General features: G+C 40.5%; 1 protein-coding gene across 8 annotated transcripts in view; it reads left to right on the forward strand.

The window, feature by feature from the left end:
- The window catches only part of LY96 (lymphocyte antigen 96), a 111,931-nt gene that overhangs the window by 6,958 nt on the left and 87,254 nt on the right, over nucleotides 1-17,719 (forward strand). For 6 of the 8 annotated variants that reach the window (XR_010577349.2, XM_065519375.2, XM_065519376.1 and 3 more), the window contains exons 2-3: nucleotides 6,723-6,812; nucleotides 11,923-12,051. Coding sequence is in view for 7 of the 8 variants with exons in the window: in XM_065519375.2 (XP_065375447.1) it covers nucleotides 6,723-6,812; nucleotides 11,923-12,051 (219 nt within the window). In the remaining variant the exon portion in view is untranslated. Of the gene's footprint in view, nucleotides 1-1,329; nucleotides 1,421-6,722; nucleotides 6,813-11,922; nucleotides 12,052-17,719 lie in introns of all 8 variants that reach the window. The other 2 variants (XM_073999032.1, XM_005563557.5) reach the window with 2 other exon arrangements.

Consider the following 17,719-nt stretch of genomic DNA (forward strand, 5'->3'; position numbering starts at 1 on the left):
GACAGTCCAAGGAACTAGAAGCTCTGGGCAAGAAATTGGCATCAAAAACCAAATGTTAGGACAAAAAAATTCTCTTACCACTCCCATTGTTCTGTAAACTACAAGGATTTTAGGATCTCTGTGCCAGAAACTGGGGCAAAGACAAAATATGTATTTCTTAATATTTTACAATATCACAAATTCTGTATACATTTTATAGTTATTTTTTTCTAGTTCTGTAAAAAAATGTCATTGGTGCCAGGCATGGTGTCTCATGCCTATAATCCTAGTGCTTTGAGAGGCCGAAGTGAGAGGATCACTTGAAGCCAGGAGTTCAAGACCAGCCTAAGCAACATAGTAAGGCCCCATCTCTACACAAAAATGAAAAAAAAATTCACTGGGTATGGTGGCATGCACCTGTAGTACTAGCTACTCAGGAGACTGAGGTGGGAGAATCACTTGAGCCCAGGAGTTTGAGGTTGCCGTGAGCTATGATTGTGCCACTACACTTTATCCTGGGTGACAGAGTAAAATCCTGTCTCTCTCTCTCTCTCTCTCTCTCAACAACAACAACAACAACAACAACAACAACAACAACAACACCATTAGGATTTTGACAGAGATTGCTTCAAATCTGGATCTGTAGAACACTTTGGATGGTATGAACATTTTAGCAACATTGTCTTCCAATCTATGAGCAAGGGATATCTTTCTGGTTGTTTTTGTCCTGTTAATTTCTTTGATCAATTTATTTTGTTGCTTTTACTATACAAGTCTTTAACTTCCTTAGTGAAGTTTATTGTATTCCTCTTGGTACTATTGTAAATTGGATTGTTTTTCTAATTTCTTTTCCAGATAGCTTGTTATAATTTTTTTTTTTTTTTTTTTTTCTGAGGCAGAGTGTTGCTCTGTTGCCCAGGCTGGAATGCAGTGGCGTGATCTCAGCTGACTGTAGCCTCCACTTCCTGGGCTCAAGCAATTCTCATGCCTCAGCCTCCTGAGTAGCTGGGACAACAGGCACCTGCCACCACGCCTGGCTAATTTTTGTATTTTTAGTAGAGATGGGGTTTCACCATGTTGGCCAGGCTGGTCTCAAACTCCTGACCTCAGGTGATCCACCCTCCTCGACCTCCCAAAGTCCTGGGATTACAGGCGTGAGCCACCACACCTGGCAATTTTAATTTTTTTGAAACAGGGTCTCAATCTGTTGCCCAGGCTGGAGAGCAGTGGCAAAATCTTGGCTCACTGCTGTCTTGACTCTCTGGGCCCAAGTATCCTCCCACCTCAGCCTCCTGAGTAGCTACAGGCATGCACCATCACATCTGGCTAATTTTTGTATTTTTTGTACAGACGGGGTTTTGCCATGTTGTCCAAGCTGGTCTTGAATTCCTGGACTCAAGTGATTCTCCTGTCTCAGCCTCCCAAAGTGATGGGGTTACAGGTATGAGCCACTGCACCAGGCCTAATAGCTTGTTGATAGTATATAGTAACATTACTGATTTTTGTAGGTTCATTTTATATCCTGCAATTTTGCAGAATTCATTTATTAGTTCTAACAATTTTTTACATTTTTATTTTCTTTAAAATTTTTTGAAGTTTGTAATAGAGACAGGGTCTTGCTCTGTTCCCCAGGCTAGTCTTGAACTCCTGGCCTTATGTGATCCTTCCACCTCTGCCTCCCAAGGTGCTGAGATTACAGGCACGAGCTACCATGTCCAGCCAGCTGTAACAATTTTTAATGAAGTCTTTAGGGATTTCTATATATAAGACCATGTCGTCTGCAAAAAGAAAATTTTACTTCTTCCCTTCCAATTTGGATGCCTTTTTTGTTTTTTCTTGACTAATTGCTTTGGCTAGGACTTCTAGTACTATGTTGACCAAGGGTGGTGAGAATGGACATCATTGCCTTGTTCCTGATCTTAGAGGAAAAGCTTTCAGTTTTTCACCATTGAGTATGATGTTGACTGTGGGCTTTTTATATATGACCTTGCCCTCAAAGTCCTAGCCTATCTTAATGATCTTTGAAATGCCTTTCAGGTCATTCTCCCATTGTCTTGATGTAGAAGAACACTTGGCTCCCTTCTATCCATACTAATTTCGTTATCGAATTTTACTATAAGTGGCCAAAAGAAGCCATGCAGCACCTTGAGCACTTTCCTGCTTATCTATTTCTTCTACCAGACAGTATAGATCCTTGCTCCTAAGTTCTACTTTTCACATAGTTTTAGGGAACAGACAAAAGTCCATCAAGTTCTTTGCAACTGTGTAGCAAGGATGGCCTTTACTGCAGTTTCCAATACCTTGTTTTTCATTTGTGTCTGAGGCCTCATCAGAATTGCCTTTACCTTCCACATTTCTACCAACATTCTGATTATGACCACTTAAGTAATCCCTAAGAATTTCCAGACTTTCCCTACATTTCTTCCCTTCTTCTGAGCCTGCATCAGAATTGCCCTTAATGCTCTGTTCATGGCAATATGGAATTTTTTCTAGCCTATTCCTCCAAACTCTTCCAACCTCTGCCTATTATCCATTTTCAAAGCTGCTACCATATTTTTAGGTACCTGTTATAGCAACACCTCACTTCTCTGGCACCAATTTTCTATCTTCATTTGTTTTTTTGCTGCTATAACAGAATACATAAGACTGGATAATTTATAATAAACAGAAATTTATTTGGCTCATGGTTCTGGTTGTTGAGAAATCCAACATTGAGCAACATCTAGCAAGGGTTTTCTTGCTGCATCATCCCATGGCAGAAGGGCAGAAGGCCAAAAGAGCACGTGTGAGGGGTGGGGAAGGAGGCTGTACTCATCCTTTTATAAGGAATCCATACCCACAATAACTAATCCACTCCCGCAACAACAGCATTAATTCATTCATAAAGGCAGAGCCCTCATGAACTGATCATCTCTTGGAGGTTCCACCCCTCAACACTCTTGCACTGGGGATTAAATTTCCAATGCATGAACTTCAGGGAATGCATTCCAAACATAGCAACACCTTATAGTTTTGACAGTCTGTTTTAAGCTAATGACAACTTAAATTGAATCACACAAACAACTCTACACTTTAGGAGTTGGAGACCAGCCTGGTCAACAAAGGAAGACTCCATCTCTACAATTTTTTTTTTTTTTTTTTTTTTTTTTTTGAGACAGTCTCGCTCTGTCATACAGGCTGGAGTGCAGAGGTGTGATTTTAGCTCACTGCAACCTCCACCTCCTGGATTCAAGTGATTCTTGTGCCTCAGCCTCCCAAATAGCTGGGATGACAGGCACATGCTGTGCTGACATGCCTAGATAATTTTTGTATTTTTTGCAGAGATAGAGTGTTGCTATGTGGGCCAGGTTGGTCTTGAACTCCTGACCTCAAACCATCCATCTGCCTTGGCCTCCCAAAGTGCTGGGATTACAGGCATGAGCCAGCACACTTGGCCTCTACAATTTTTTTTTTAATTAAAAACAAACCAAACCACACAAAAAACAGACCACATGTGGTGACTTATGCCTGTAATTCCAGCACTTTGGGATGCTGAGGCAGGAAGATCGCTTGAGTCCAGGAGTTCAAGACCAGCCTGGGCTACATAGTGAGACCTCATCTCTACAAAAAATAAAAATAAAAAAAAAAATAAAAATAAGTAAAAATAAAAATAAAAAACTTAGCTGAGTGTGGTGGTATGCACCTGTAGTCCCAGCTATTGGTAAGAGGATCACTTGAGCCCAGGAGTTAGAAGCTGCAATGAGCTATGATTACATCACTGCACTCCAGCTTGGGTGACAGAGCAGACCCCCATATTTAAAAACAAACCAACAAACAAAACTATTTCATTGGGCTTCTTGGATTTGTATTTCCATTATTTCCATTTTCTTTCCTAGATTTGGGAAGTTTTCAATCTTTCCTTCCTTCCTTCCTTCCTTCCTTCCTTCCTTCCTTCCTTCCTTCCTTCCTTCCTTCCTTCCTTCCTTCCTTCCTTCCTTCTTCTTCTTTCTTTCTTTCTTTCTTTCTTTCTTTCTTTCTTTCTTTCTTTCTTTCTTTCTTTCTTTCTTTCTTTCTTTCTTTCTTTCTTTCTTTCTTTCTTTCTTTCTTTCTTTCTTTCTTTCTTTTTTGAGACAGAGTCTTGCTCTTTCATCCAGGCTGGAGTACAGTGGCATGATCTCGGCTCACTGCAAGCTCTGCCTCCTGGGCTCAAGTGATTCTTGTGCCTCAGCCTCCCGAGTGGCTGGGATTATAGCCATTATTTCTTTGAATAAACTTTCTGTAGTCTGTTCTTTTTTCTTCCAATTCTGGAACTCTCATAATGCATATATGGTTCTGGTTGGTAGTATCTCACCATTACCTTAAGTTTTCTTCACTCTTTTAAATTATTTTTTCCTTTTGCTCCTCTGATTGAATCCTTTTGCAGTGATCTATCTCTGAGTTCACTGATCCTTTCATCTACTTGGTCTAGTCTGCTGCTGAATCCCTCTAGTGAACTTTTTTAGTTCAGTTATTGTGTTCCTCAGCTCCATGATTTCTTTTTCTTTCTTTCTTTCTTTTTTTTTGAGACAGCATCTTGTTCTGTCATCTAGGCTGGAGTGCAGTGGTGCAATCTTGGCTCACTGCAACCTCCACCTCCTGGGTTCAAGTGATTCTCCAGCCTCAGCCTCCCAAATAGCTAGGATTACAGACACATGCCACCACGCCCAGCTAATTTTTGTATTTTTTTTCATAGAGATGGGGTTTCGCCATGTTGGCCAGGCTGGTCTAGAACTCCTGACCTCAGGTGATCCACCCGCCTTGGCCTCCCAGAGTGCTGGGATTACAGGCATGAGCCACCGTGCCCAGCCTTCAGCTCCATGATTTCTGTGTGGTCTTTTAAAATGTTTTTTTTCTTCTTATTGAAGTTCCCACTGCATTCATGTATTGTTCTCTCGACCTCAGTGAGCATCTTTATAAGAGGTATTTCAAATTGTCTGTCAGGTAAATCGTATAACTTCATTTCCTTAGCATAAGTGAGGAAGATGTGTCTTGCTCCTTTGTTTGAAACATCTTTGCCTGATCTTTCATTTTACTTGTTTCTCTGTTTGGCATCTGCACATTACAAAGCAGACATCTCTTTCAGTCTTCACAAATTGGCCTCACACAGGAACATAACCCACACCTATTGTTGTGGGAATCAGGAGGATGAGAGAGACCTCAGGGTAAAGCAGGAGGATCTTTATTGAATGCACTCAGACCCAGCAGACTTAACATCTAAAAACTGGGCCCAGAACAAAGACAGCACTTGACTTTTATACACACTTCTAAAAGGTGGTAGGCTAGCTTGAAGCAGGCTTACAGTGGCATGAAAGCAAGGATATAGAGGCAGAACAATTAATCAAATTGCGATAGGTTTATAACTCAGGATTACACATGACCATTACTATGCAACCCAGATGTCTGTTATCTAGGTTTTGCTCAAAAGAGCCTTGCAGTGGTTTATCTCATAATCTTCACCATGGTGCCCAGATGGCTATAGTTCAGGCCTGCTCAGGCTTCTCATGACCTTCACTGTACTTCTTAAATAAAACAGAATACTTGAAATTACTAGTTACAGAGAGCAAGAATCTATAAACTCATACCATAAAAGAAAGGAAAATTTGTTTTTCCTCTCCCTATGTTGAGGGAGTGCTGAGCACATTCCTTTGTGTCCTAGCTTCTCAGATAGTGTTTATCAAGACTTTTCCTGGGGCTGGGCCTTGCCTGCTACCACCTTTGAGATGAGTTGACCTAATACAGGAAAGCTTATTTCTTTCTCTTTTTAATTTTATTTTTATTTTTCTTTCTTTCTTTAATTTCCCACTTCACTAGTAGCCTGGTTGGAGATTCTGGGGTCCTCTACCAACTCTTTCTCACTTCAGGGAGATGCAGGCAGCTGTGTTTTTTTGTCCACCTATTCCGTGCTGAGCCAGAGATGGGGTGGTGGAGGGAACTGTGGCATCTACCAGCCCAAGCTGTTGTCTCCATTCCCCTGCCAGGTAGCTAGACTATGCCAGACCTGTCAGAGCTCTAGGACTGATGAGAAAGATGTAAGTGTTTTGGGGATCCCCAGAGAAGTTGGGGTGCTGGATGCATGGATTAACTCTCCCTCCCCAGGAGAAAGCTGAGAACTAAGATTTTTCATCTGCTCAGTCTGTGCTGAGCAGAGGGGAGGATCAATGATGCCTATCTGCCCAAGACACTGCCTTTATTCTCCCCTGGGTGGTAGACTGTGCCAGACTCATCAGAACTCCAAGACTGGCAAGACAGAAGCCAATCCTCTGGGGAGCCCTCGTGAAAAAGTTGGGGTTCTGGACATGTGAAACAACTTCTTTCCTCCCATGGGTGGAGCTAGGAGCTTGGGGTGGGGGGGTGTCTTCCTGATTGTATAACACCACACCAGGGTAATAGTCTCTGGTTAAAGAATGTCCCAAGTCTCCCTACTGGCTTTGTTGAATCTGGTTTTGAGTTCTCCTTGGGTGCAGGAGTCTTTCAATTAGTTTGATTTCTCACAAAGGGAATTTTTCTGTAAATTGTTGTGCTAGTGGAGGCAAGAAGAGTTCAGGGCTTCTGATTCTGCCATGCTGCTGATGTCATTTCTCTGGGGAGACATTTTCAACTGTCATCAATTTTTCTTATTTTATGATTTTAATGCAAAATTCATCTTAAAAAGCTGATATCCAGAATACTAAACTTATTGGAGATGATTTGTAGTAATTTATTGACATTATCTTTATTGCTTTTAGATAAAATGCAATACCCAATTTCAATTAATGTTAATCCCTGCATAAAATTGAAGGGATCCAGAGGATTGTTGCACATTTTCTACATTCCAAGTAAGTCCAAATTTTTGCTTTTATAGACCAATCAAAGGAGTTAAGAAATATCAATGATAAATGATTGTGTTTCAAATATACTTGTGTTCATTATCTATTGCTATATAACAAATTACCATGATCTTTGTGGCTTAACACAGCACACATTTATTATCTCATCATCTTTGTTGATCAGTATTCTGGGCATGGCTTACCTGTGTCTGCTTCCAGGTCTACCATACGGCTACAATCAAGGTGCTTGCCAGGCTGGAGTCCCTTCTGAGGCTCAACTAGGAAATATATACTTCTAAGCTCACGTAGCTGTTGTCAGTATTCAGTTGTTAGTATTCAGTCCCTTGCTGGCTGTTGGCCACCATCAGTTCCTTACCACATGGACATTTTCAATATGGCTGCTTGCTTTTTCAAAGCCAGCAAGGGGGACAGTCAGCTAACTAGGCAAAATTCACAATCTTATGTAGCATAATCATGGAAGTAACACTCCATCACCTTTGCTGTGTTCTATTGGTTAGAAGCAAATCACTAGGCCAGTCCATACTATTGGGAGAGGATTACACAAGAACATGTGGGTAGAAATGGAAATAACTTCAGATGTCCAATAATTTTACAGGTATATCCTTTGTCAATCATTAGCTATAAGTAATATTGGGTTTCCATTAGTGGAAGATCTGTGTGTGAGCAAGCCAGGACTTTAAAATTTTTTAAAGATGGTCTTTCTAGAGAAAAATACAGTAATAATGTGATGACAGAAGGCAATGTGTTTTGTTTTGCTTTGCGTTGTGTCTTGGTTTTCCTCTCTCTGACTCTGCTTGTTATCAGCTTAGAAAAAGCTAACACAGGTGGGGTGATAGCATGGGGCTGTATCTCAGTCTCTGTGCAGACACAAAACTTTTTCTTCTCCTACCAGTTACCCAACATTGCTTATTGCCTGTAAGCTCTGGAATCCCAGAAAACTTTAGTTTTAATCTTTATCATCATCATCATCACCATAATTCACATCCTAGTTTAGATTTGGAGCTTGTTTTCTATTAATGCTTTACAGAGTAGTTTTACATAAATAAGCTTAAACATTTTCCCCCGATATTAGTTATCTGGCTTACCAGAAAAATGAAAAACAACAACAACAACAAAGTCCCCGAAACTGAGAACCCAGGAATGATAGACAATAAACTTGTGTTTTAATTTTCATGATTCTAGTTGTTCAACCTGTTTTTTTTGACACTCCGTATCTGCATTCATTTATTCACTAAAAAATGCTTAGTAAATTATAAGTATCGTGCTAGGCACTGTGAATTCATTGATAAGATATTCTCTCTCTCTCTCTTTTTTTCTTTTTTTTCTTTTTTGAAATGGAGTCTCTGTCTGTTGCCCCGGCTGGAGTACAGTGGCATGATCTCGGCTCACTGCAGTCTCTGCCTGCTGGGTTCAATCCATTCTCCTGCCTCAGCCTCCTGTGTAGCTGGGATTACAGGCGCCCACTACCACGTCCAGCTAATTTTTGTATTTTTAGTAGAGATGGGGTTTCATCATGTTGGCCAGGCTGGTCTTGAACTCCTGACCTCAAGTGATCCACCCGCCTAGGCCTCCCAAAGTGTTGGGATTACAGGCGTGAGCCACCGTGCCCACCCAATAAGACATTCTCTTGAAATTCAGGAATCCATCAGTGCAATAGGAGAGACAAATCTGCAGATAGTATGGTATAAGTGAAGTGATAGGAATAGAGCTTAGTGACAGCACAGAGCAAAGGATGATTAACTCTATTTCCTCCAATTTCCTGGCCAAGGATAAAATAAATAATCTAAAGTTTTGCTTGGCTAAGACTCTACAGTTTCTTCCTTTTTCCTAGGTTCTGTTTTCTGGTCTGTTGGCAGGTTTTACCCCTACACATTTGCCATAAAGGATGATTTACATAATGAGTAATCTCACTTTCAATTGAATCCCTTCCCCTTACACACAGGAAACAGGTTGTATCTTTCCAGGCCAAGATAATAAGACAGTACGAAATCATTTAGAGTTCTCTGAAAAGCAGACATTAAGAAGGAATTAGGCTAGAGATTTCTTGGAGGAAACACCTGTGAACAATAAAGGAAGCCAGAGTAGGCTAGGAGAAAATTCAGATTGGGGTGCAGCTCTGATAACTTTGAAAAGAGAGAAGGGAGGAAGGAGAATTAAGTAGGATAACCCTCAGACCAGAATGCATCCCTGAGACACTCTTGGCCTGAGCAACATAGGGAGCCCCAGAGCAGAATGCCTGTCATAAGAGTCCCATGACAGGCGGGAGTAGCCTGGCTCTAGGGTCCTTGCAGTGCTGGATCATTATAGGAGCAGCCTATGAGAGGGTGGCCTCTGGCTGAGTGCTGAGATAGATGTGAAGGTGCAGCAGCTGCAGACTGTCTGCCAGCTACTCTCCTCACAGCAGCTGCTTTTGAAGGGAAATTTGAGGAACATATCTCGATGGCATCACAAATGTTTTATAATTTCTCACTAAATATGACATTTATATAACAAATTATATTAATTTATCAACACAATAATTATTCAGTCACATTTTTATAGTGCAATTATGACCTGAGTTTCCATAGAATATACTATAATGTTGGTATAAAGTGTGAGGCCACATTCATGGAAATCGACCTTATTTTTATGGCCTTATTTCTACTTGAATTCGGAAGGAGATACAAATACAAACTTGAACCAAAAATAGGTTGAGAATGGAAATGATATCTTTTGAGATGTCATAGCCTTGCTAGTAAATTATTTGTATATTATTAACTGATTGACAAATAGAACTGGAGCATAAGCTTCCTTTAAGGTTATTTCTGGAAGTTCCTGGAATTGTCTTTGGTAAGCTAAAAAACAGTCCTCTTATATACCACATGACAGCCACCATGTTTATTTTCTTTTTTTGAGACGGAGTCTCACTCTGTCACCCAGGTTGGAGTGCAGTGGCGTGATCTCGGCTCACTGCAGCCTTCGCCTCTCAGGTTCCAACAATTCTCTACCTCTGGTAGCTGGGATTACAGGAGCCTGCCACCGCGCCCAGCTGATTTTTGTATTTTTAGCAGAGATGGGGTTTTGCCATGTTGGCCAGGATGGTCTCGAACTCCTGACCTCAGGTGATCTGCCCGCCTCAGCCTCTCAAATTGCTAGGATTACAGGCGTGAGCCACCGTGCCCAGCCCATGTTTCTTGTCCCTCACTCCAACACCCACATTGACATCCCTAGCCTGCTGAGCCACAAAAGTGATGTCTCATTGTTGCCATTGTTCATGTTCTTAACATGACCACAGGGGTGTCCAAGGCCAAGGAGTTTCTCACAACGTAAACTATTGAGTTGTCAAAGCAGGACTTCCTTTCCTGGAGTTATTGAAGACTGGAATCATGCTGTGTTTCACAAAGAAATGGAAGAAGGTCCTTTGCCCTGCATTGTCACTGGACACCACGGTGGCACTGTCTTGTGCTTCTGTGTCTCCAGGAATTCCTTGTGAAAACGGTCTTTCAGCTTCTACACACAGCCCTGCTTTTGGAGAAGTTCAAGCCAAAGTCCATGGAGTAGGCCATGGAATCACTGTTTGAAACAGACCCCATGATAGTCTTCTCCACACCCTACCCTGAAAGTTGAGAAGTGAAGACAAATTAGGAAGGTTGGTGGTGCTTCAGGTTCAGAGCAATGAGGGCCTGCATGAAGGCAGCACGGTAATGGGTATGAAAAGGAGGTTAGAAAGATTTACTAGGACTGGGAATTCTAGTGCCAATTTGGTGATGAAGAGGAGGAAATCACTTTTAGATCTGTTGGGTAAGGTAACTGGGCAACATTTGAGTAGAGATATTGAATAAATACATGGGATCAATGCTCAGGAGAAAGGTTGAGACTAAAGTTGATTTGAGAATTGTCACCTTATGTGGTATTTGGTCTGAGAGAGTGTGCAGAGTGAAAATTGAGGAGAACTGAGGCTAGAACCTGGAGAAATCTAGGAGTCAATGAAATAGACTGAGGAGGAGGAGTCAGAGAGATTGGAGGACACCTGGAAGAGAGTGGTTGCACCAACACCAAAGAAGGTTTAGGGAAAGAAGCAGGCAGTTCTATTAAGCATAGCCAAGTTCAAATTAAAGTTAGAAAAGTTGTCTTTTGATTATGGTTATAATGAGTCATGGTGATCTTACTAGGAAAATATTTTCAGTGAGGTAGTGGTTGCAAAATTGTTTTCATTGTGAAAAGGATTGTGCATCTTTTTTGCCTGGGCACAGTGGCTCATGCCTGTAATCCCAGCACTTTGGGAGGCTGAGGCGGGTGGATCACAAAGTCAGGACTTCAAGACCAGCCTGGCCAAGATGGTGAAACCCCATCTCTACTAAAAATAAAAAAAAATTAGCTGGACGTGGTGGCAGGCGCCTGTCATCCCAGCTACTCGGGAGGCTGAGGCAGGAGAATCGCTTGAACCTGGGCAGCGAAGGTTGCAGTGAGCCAAGATTATGCCACTGCACTCCAGTCTGTCTCAAAAAAAAAAAAAAAAAAAAAAAAGAAAAAGAAAGAAAAGGATTGTGCATCTTTTTCATTTGGGCCAACTGAATAAGTTGGAAGAGTTGAGAAAAATGCATTGATTACTGGAATTTTTCATGGTAGTTGGAAATAGGGAGATTACAAGGAAATTAAAAAATAGCCATATATTTATTTTTCATCAAAAGATTCTATTTTATTCTCAAGAACTCTTTCATCAGAACTCCTAGAAAGTTGACTGTCTCACTGTCTTTCCTTTCCCTTTCTTTTCTTTTGAATTTTCTAGCAGAACCATGATTAGAACTAGACATTTTATGTCTTTATTTCATAGTTTTCTCTATGAAGTTATGAAGGCTCTTCTGTTTTTAGGCAGAGCATGCATAGTTTTACCGTGGAACATTGTATTTGATTATGATTTACTAGTTGCCCTCTCAGAACTTCAGTTTTCTCATCTGCAGAAGAAGAGTAATAATAACCACCTTTTAGATAGTTGTGATGATTAAATGAAATAATGTAAGAAAAGCACAGGGCCCCTTTTAACTATACAATAAATGTTAATCATTATGTATAAAAGAATCTACTATTTGAGGACCTAATGGGAGTTTTTCTTTTAAAGGGAGAGATGTAAAGCAATTATATTTCAATCTCTACATAACTGTCAACTCCATGACTCTTCCAAAGCGCAAAGAAGTTATTTGCCGAGGATCTGATGATGATTATTCTTTTTGCAGAGCTCTGAAGGGAGGTAAGTGTTCAGTTCATATTACTTTTAGAATAGGAAATAATTCCTTATGAAAATGTTGTGAAAATTAAATACATTGAAAATGAAAACTTCCTTTTCTGGTAATAATTCTTTTTCTATCCAAAGTTTTTACTTTTAGCAGCTTAAATAGCATTTTATAATTATGTACTTGAATTGTTAAGATGACACTTATATGATTTGTATTGTTAATATTTTTCATAGTAACCCACCAGATTTTCTATACAGTCATTGGTTTCTTCAGTGACTTCTGCCTTTATGTTCCTCCTTGGAATTATTTACAGAATCATAACATCCAGAAATTAGGACCCTTACAGAGATCTTGCACCAAGGGATAAAAAATAAAAATAAAAAATAAATTTAAAAAAAGGAATTACCACTTTAAAACTATATTCCAGCTTTTCCGTCACCAGCAATGTGACTTTCAGCATGTTATTAATATTTAACTCTTCTTGGCCTCATTTTCCTCAGCTATAAAATGGGGAAGTAAAACACATCATAAATAGTTTTAAGAATTAAATTAGAGAATGTGTGTAAAAGAAAAAAAAAAGCCTAGTACAGTGTTCAGAATAAGAATCCTTCTTTTGTTACTGATTTTCCAGTCCTGTCATCTTTATAATGAGGGAACTGATGTTTGCAGTGGCTCAGTAAGGTGTCCATGGTCATTTGGAGAACTAGTAACAGAGTAGCCTCCTAACTCTAAGATATGACTCTTCTACTGTGTCATGCTTTCTCTTTGAAAAAAAAAATTCCCTTAGCAGATTACTGTTTTTTTTAAAAATTGTGCATTTCTTTTGCACAACTGTTTTACAATTATTTTACACAATCTCTGTGGGATTACACTGATATTTTACCTGAATCTTCAAAGTTTCTCTTTCTTGAGACCTCAGAGGTGTCAGACTCAAGTCAGCTTGTCTACTTCTTCTCTCCCTCCTCCCACTTTCTTCCATAAACATCTATTGAACCTAATTTGGGCAAATCATGATTTAGGTTCTGGTTATCTGAAGTTGAATGGTAGGATCTCCTTGCTCAGAAAGTCACTCTGGGGAAAACTGGATTGCCATATGCAGAAGAATGAACCTGGACCCCTATCTCTCACCACATTCAAAAATCAACTGAAGATGGATGAACAACTTAAGCATAAGATCTGCAATTATAAATATACTAGAAGAAACCTAGGGAAGATTCTTCTGGACATTGGTCTAGACAAAGAATTTATGACAAAGATCTCAAAAGCACAGGCAATAAAGACAAAAGTAGACAAAAAGGATTTAATTACATCAAAAAGCTTCTGCATAGCAAAAGAAATAATGGAGTGAACAGACAATCTGTAGTATATGAGAAAAAATTCACAAACTATTCATCCAACAGGGTACTAACATTCAGAATGTACAAGGAACTCAAACAACTCAACAACAACAACAAAAACAACCGCATTAAGAAGTGGGAAAAGTGGCCGGGCACAGTGGCTCATGCCTGTAATCCCAGCACTTTGGGAGACTGAGACAGGTGGATCACGATGTCAGGAGTTCTAGACCAGCCTGGCCAATGTAGGGAAATCTTGTCTCTGCCAAAAATACAAAAATTAGCCAGGTGTGGTGGCATGTGCCTGTAGTCCCAGCTACTTGAGAGGCTGAGGCAGGAAAATCCCTTGAACCCGGGAGGTGGAGGTTGCAGTGAGGTGAGACGATGCCATTGCACTCCAGTCCAGGTGACAGAGTGAGACTCAGTCTCAAAAAAAAAAAAGAAAAAAAAAGTGGGAAAAGGACATGAGTGGATACTTATAGATACTTTTCAAAAGAAGAGATAGAAATGGCCAACACATATATTAAAACATGCTCAGCATCACTAATCGTCAGAGAAATGCAAATTAAAATTGCAATGAGATATCATCTTACCCCAGTCAGAATGGCTATTCTTAAAAAGACGAAAAGTAACAGATGTTAGCAAGAATATGGAGAAAAGAGAACTCATCCACTTTTGGTGGGAATGTAAATTAGTACAGCCTCTATGGAAAGCAGTATGGGGATTTATCAAAGAACTAAAAATAGAACCACCATTCCATCTAGCAATTTCACTACTAGGTATCTACTCAAAGGAAAAGGAATCAATACATCAAAAAGATACCTGCACTCATATGTTTATTGCACTAATCACAATAGCAAAGGTATGGCGTTCACCTAAGTGTTCATCAACAGACGAATGGGTAAATAAAATGTGGTATATTTACACAATGGAATATTATTAAGCCATTACAAAAATGAAATCATGTATTTTTCAGCAACATGGATGGAACTGGAGGCCATTATCTTAAGTGAAACAAACCAGGCACAGAAAGTCAACTATTGCATGTTCCCACCCATAAGTGGGTGCTAAAAATGTGTACACATGTAGTAGAGAGTGGAATGATAGTGAAGAGTTGGAAGCGTGAGGGGGTGGATGATGCAAAATTAGTTAATGGGTATATGTTACTTGGGTGATGGGAACCCTAAAAGCCCTGACTTGACCACTACACAACCTATGCAGGTAATGAGATTGCACATGTACCTGGTAAATCAGTATAAAAAAAAAAAAAGTCACTCCATTCTGGGAAATACTGTCACAAAAACAAAATTTACAATAAAATTACATGTAATTACCTGTAATGAATTTTATTGTAAATTCATTACAGGTGTGAGCCATTGCCATACAATAAAATTATATGTACATATAATTATACTAAATATAATTTTATTGTAAATTAATTGTAAAAAAGTATATGTAAACAACATATAGTTCTATTAGCAATAGAATTATAGGTTATTAGTTTTAACTATATAGTTACTAAATAACTGTGGCAGAAAAACTGGGATAAGGTGTTTTTTTTTTTTGAGAAAAGATCTTGCTCCATCACCCAGATTGGAGTGCAGTGGTGCAATCATAGCTCACTGCAGCCTCAAACTCCTCAGCTCAAGTCATCGTCTAGTCACAGCCTCCTGAGTAGCAAGGACTACAGGCACAGGTTTATGCCCAGCTAATTTTTTTTTTTTTTTGAGACGGAGTCTCGCTCTGTCTCCCAGGCTGGAGTGCAATGGTGCAATCTCAGCTCACTGCAACCTGCACCTCCCGGGTTCAAGTGATTCTGCCTCAGCCTCCCGAGTAGCTGGGACTAAAGGTGTATGCCACCATGCCCAGCTAATTTTTGTAGTTTTAGTAGAGACAGGTTTTCATCATGTTAGCCAGGCTGGTCTCAAACTCCTGACCTCAGGCCATCCGACCGCCTCGGCCTCCCAAAGTGCTGGAATTACAGGTGTGAGCCACTGCACCCGGCCCTAATTTTAAATTTAATTTTATTTTAATTAAAAAATAGAGATAAGGTCTCACTTTATCTTGAGCCCAGGCTGGTCTTGAACTCCTGGGCTCAAGTGATCCTCCTGCCTCAGCCTCCCAGAGTGCTGGGATTACAGGTGTGAGCCATTGCTCCTGGGCATTTTTAAATTTTTTGTAGAGACAGGGTCTCACTATATTGCCCAGGCTGGTCAGACAAGCCTTCAATGGAGTATTTTATTAGAGTCTTGAATCTGAAAGCATCAGAGAGTGATGGGGAAAAACATTCCCTGGAGAGGAAACAGCATATGCAAACACATCTAGTCATGAAAGAGTATGGTTTATTTGGAGAGTAGTTTTTTTGTAGTTGGAGCAGAATGTGCTTGTGGGGAATTGCTGGAGATGAGCCTAGAAAAGGGGGCAGTGTGAGCATATAAGTCATGCGCAAAATATTGGCCTGTATCCTATAGTCAGTGGGCAGGGATGACCCACTGAGATTTCCATTTTTGCAGATAACTAGCATCCATATGGCAGGAGGTGGGGGTAGGCTGAGGCTGGAAACTTGGGTGGAAGGAAGAGCATCCAGGAGGCTCTGTGAGAGACCATGAAGGGTGAACGTGATGGCAGCCAGGGAGTAGCAGGCAGGAGATGAAAGAGAGCGTTTTGGGAGACAGAATAGGCAGGATACACTGATTTAATGTGGCAGGCAAGGATTAGGTAAGATCAAGAACCTCTTGGGCTGGTTGCCTGTAATACCAGCACTTTGGGAGGCCGAGGATAAGAGTTTGAGGCCAGACTGGGCAAGGAGGTGAAACCCCATCTCTCAAAAAAAAAAAAAAAAAATTAGCTGGGTGTGGTGGTACCAGCCTTTAGTCCAGCTACTTGGGAGGCTGAGGTGGGAGGATCACTTGCACCCAGGAGGTCTTGGCTAGCTGTGATCCACCATTGTACTCCTGACTCAAAAAAAAAAAGAAAAAAAAAAAAAAAAGATAAAGAAAAAAAAGCACCACACTTGAGGGCCAGTGACTGGATGTATGGAAGTGCTATTTTCTGAGATGATGTGTACAAAAGAACAGGCAGGTTTTTTTTTTTTTTTTTAGGGAAACATAATGAGTTTTGGCTTGGGCATGTTAAGCTCAAGGTAATTTTGGAACATTCAAATAAACATGGCCATCTGGCAGCTGAGTATGTGGGCCCAGAACTTAGGACTTTCTGATTTAAGAAGCATTGACGTAGCAAGAGTCCCTTGAAATTTGGGAGTCAAATTTGCAAGTACCATACATATCTATGTTTAAAATAATTTTCCTTTTGGTTGTTATAAAAGTTATACATCTTTATGATATGATATTTAGAAAATATGGACAAGCAGTTATAAAGTAAAAGTTACCCATAATCTCACCAGTTTTTACACACACACACACACACACACACATCTGTTTCTTTCAAAAACACATTTATGAATCAATAGATGGATATTTCAAAGCATCTTAAATTTAATAAGCCTGAGCTGGGCATGGTAGTTCATGCCTGCAAGCCCAACACTTTGTGAGGCCAAGGCAGGTGGGTTGCTTGACATCAAGAGTTTGAGAACAGCCTGGACAACATGGTGAAATGCCGTCTCTACCAAAAATACAAAAATTAGCTGGGCCTGGTGGCTCATGCCTGTGGTCCCAGATACTTGAGAGGCTGAGGCGGGAGGATCACTGGAGCTTGGGCAGTGGAGGCTGCAGTGAGCTGTGATTGCACCACTGCACTCCAGCCTGGGCAACAGAGCAAGATCTTGTTTAAAAAAAATTTCATAAGCCTGTAAGTTCTGTTACCAGGATTTTGCTGGGGCTGCTGTTACTAAGTACCATAAACTGAATATCTTAGAAAAACAGAAATTTATCATCTAACAGCTCTGGAGTTCAGAAGTCTGAAACCAAGATAACGAGGCCATGCTTCCTCTGCAGGAGCTAGGCATGGATCTGTTCCAGGTCTCTCTCCTAACTTCTGGTGGCCTATGGCATGTCTTGCCTTGTAGATGGCCATCTTTTTCCTGGGGCCCTTCACTGTGGTCTTCCTTCCTATGTGTGCCTATCTCAGTGTCCAAATTTCCCCTTCTTAATAACGGATATTGGACTAGGGCCCACCCTAATGACCTCATTTTAACTTGACTGTCTGCAAAGATCCTGTTTCCAAATAAGGTCATGTTCACAGGCACTGGAAGTTAGGCCTTCAACATATCTTTTTGGGGGACACAATTCAATGTACAATACCATCTGAGGCTCGGATCCCGCTGCCTGCATAGTTGCCAGGAAAACTAGACTGGACCATGAGTGAGCTGCATGGACACCTTTTGGGAAGA

The sequence above is a fragment of the Macaca fascicularis genome, chromosome 8, assembly GCF_037993035.2.
Source record: "Macaca fascicularis isolate 582-1 chromosome 8, T2T-MFA8v1.1".
NCBI lineage: Eukaryota > Metazoa > Chordata > Mammalia > Primates > Cercopithecidae > Macaca > Macaca fascicularis.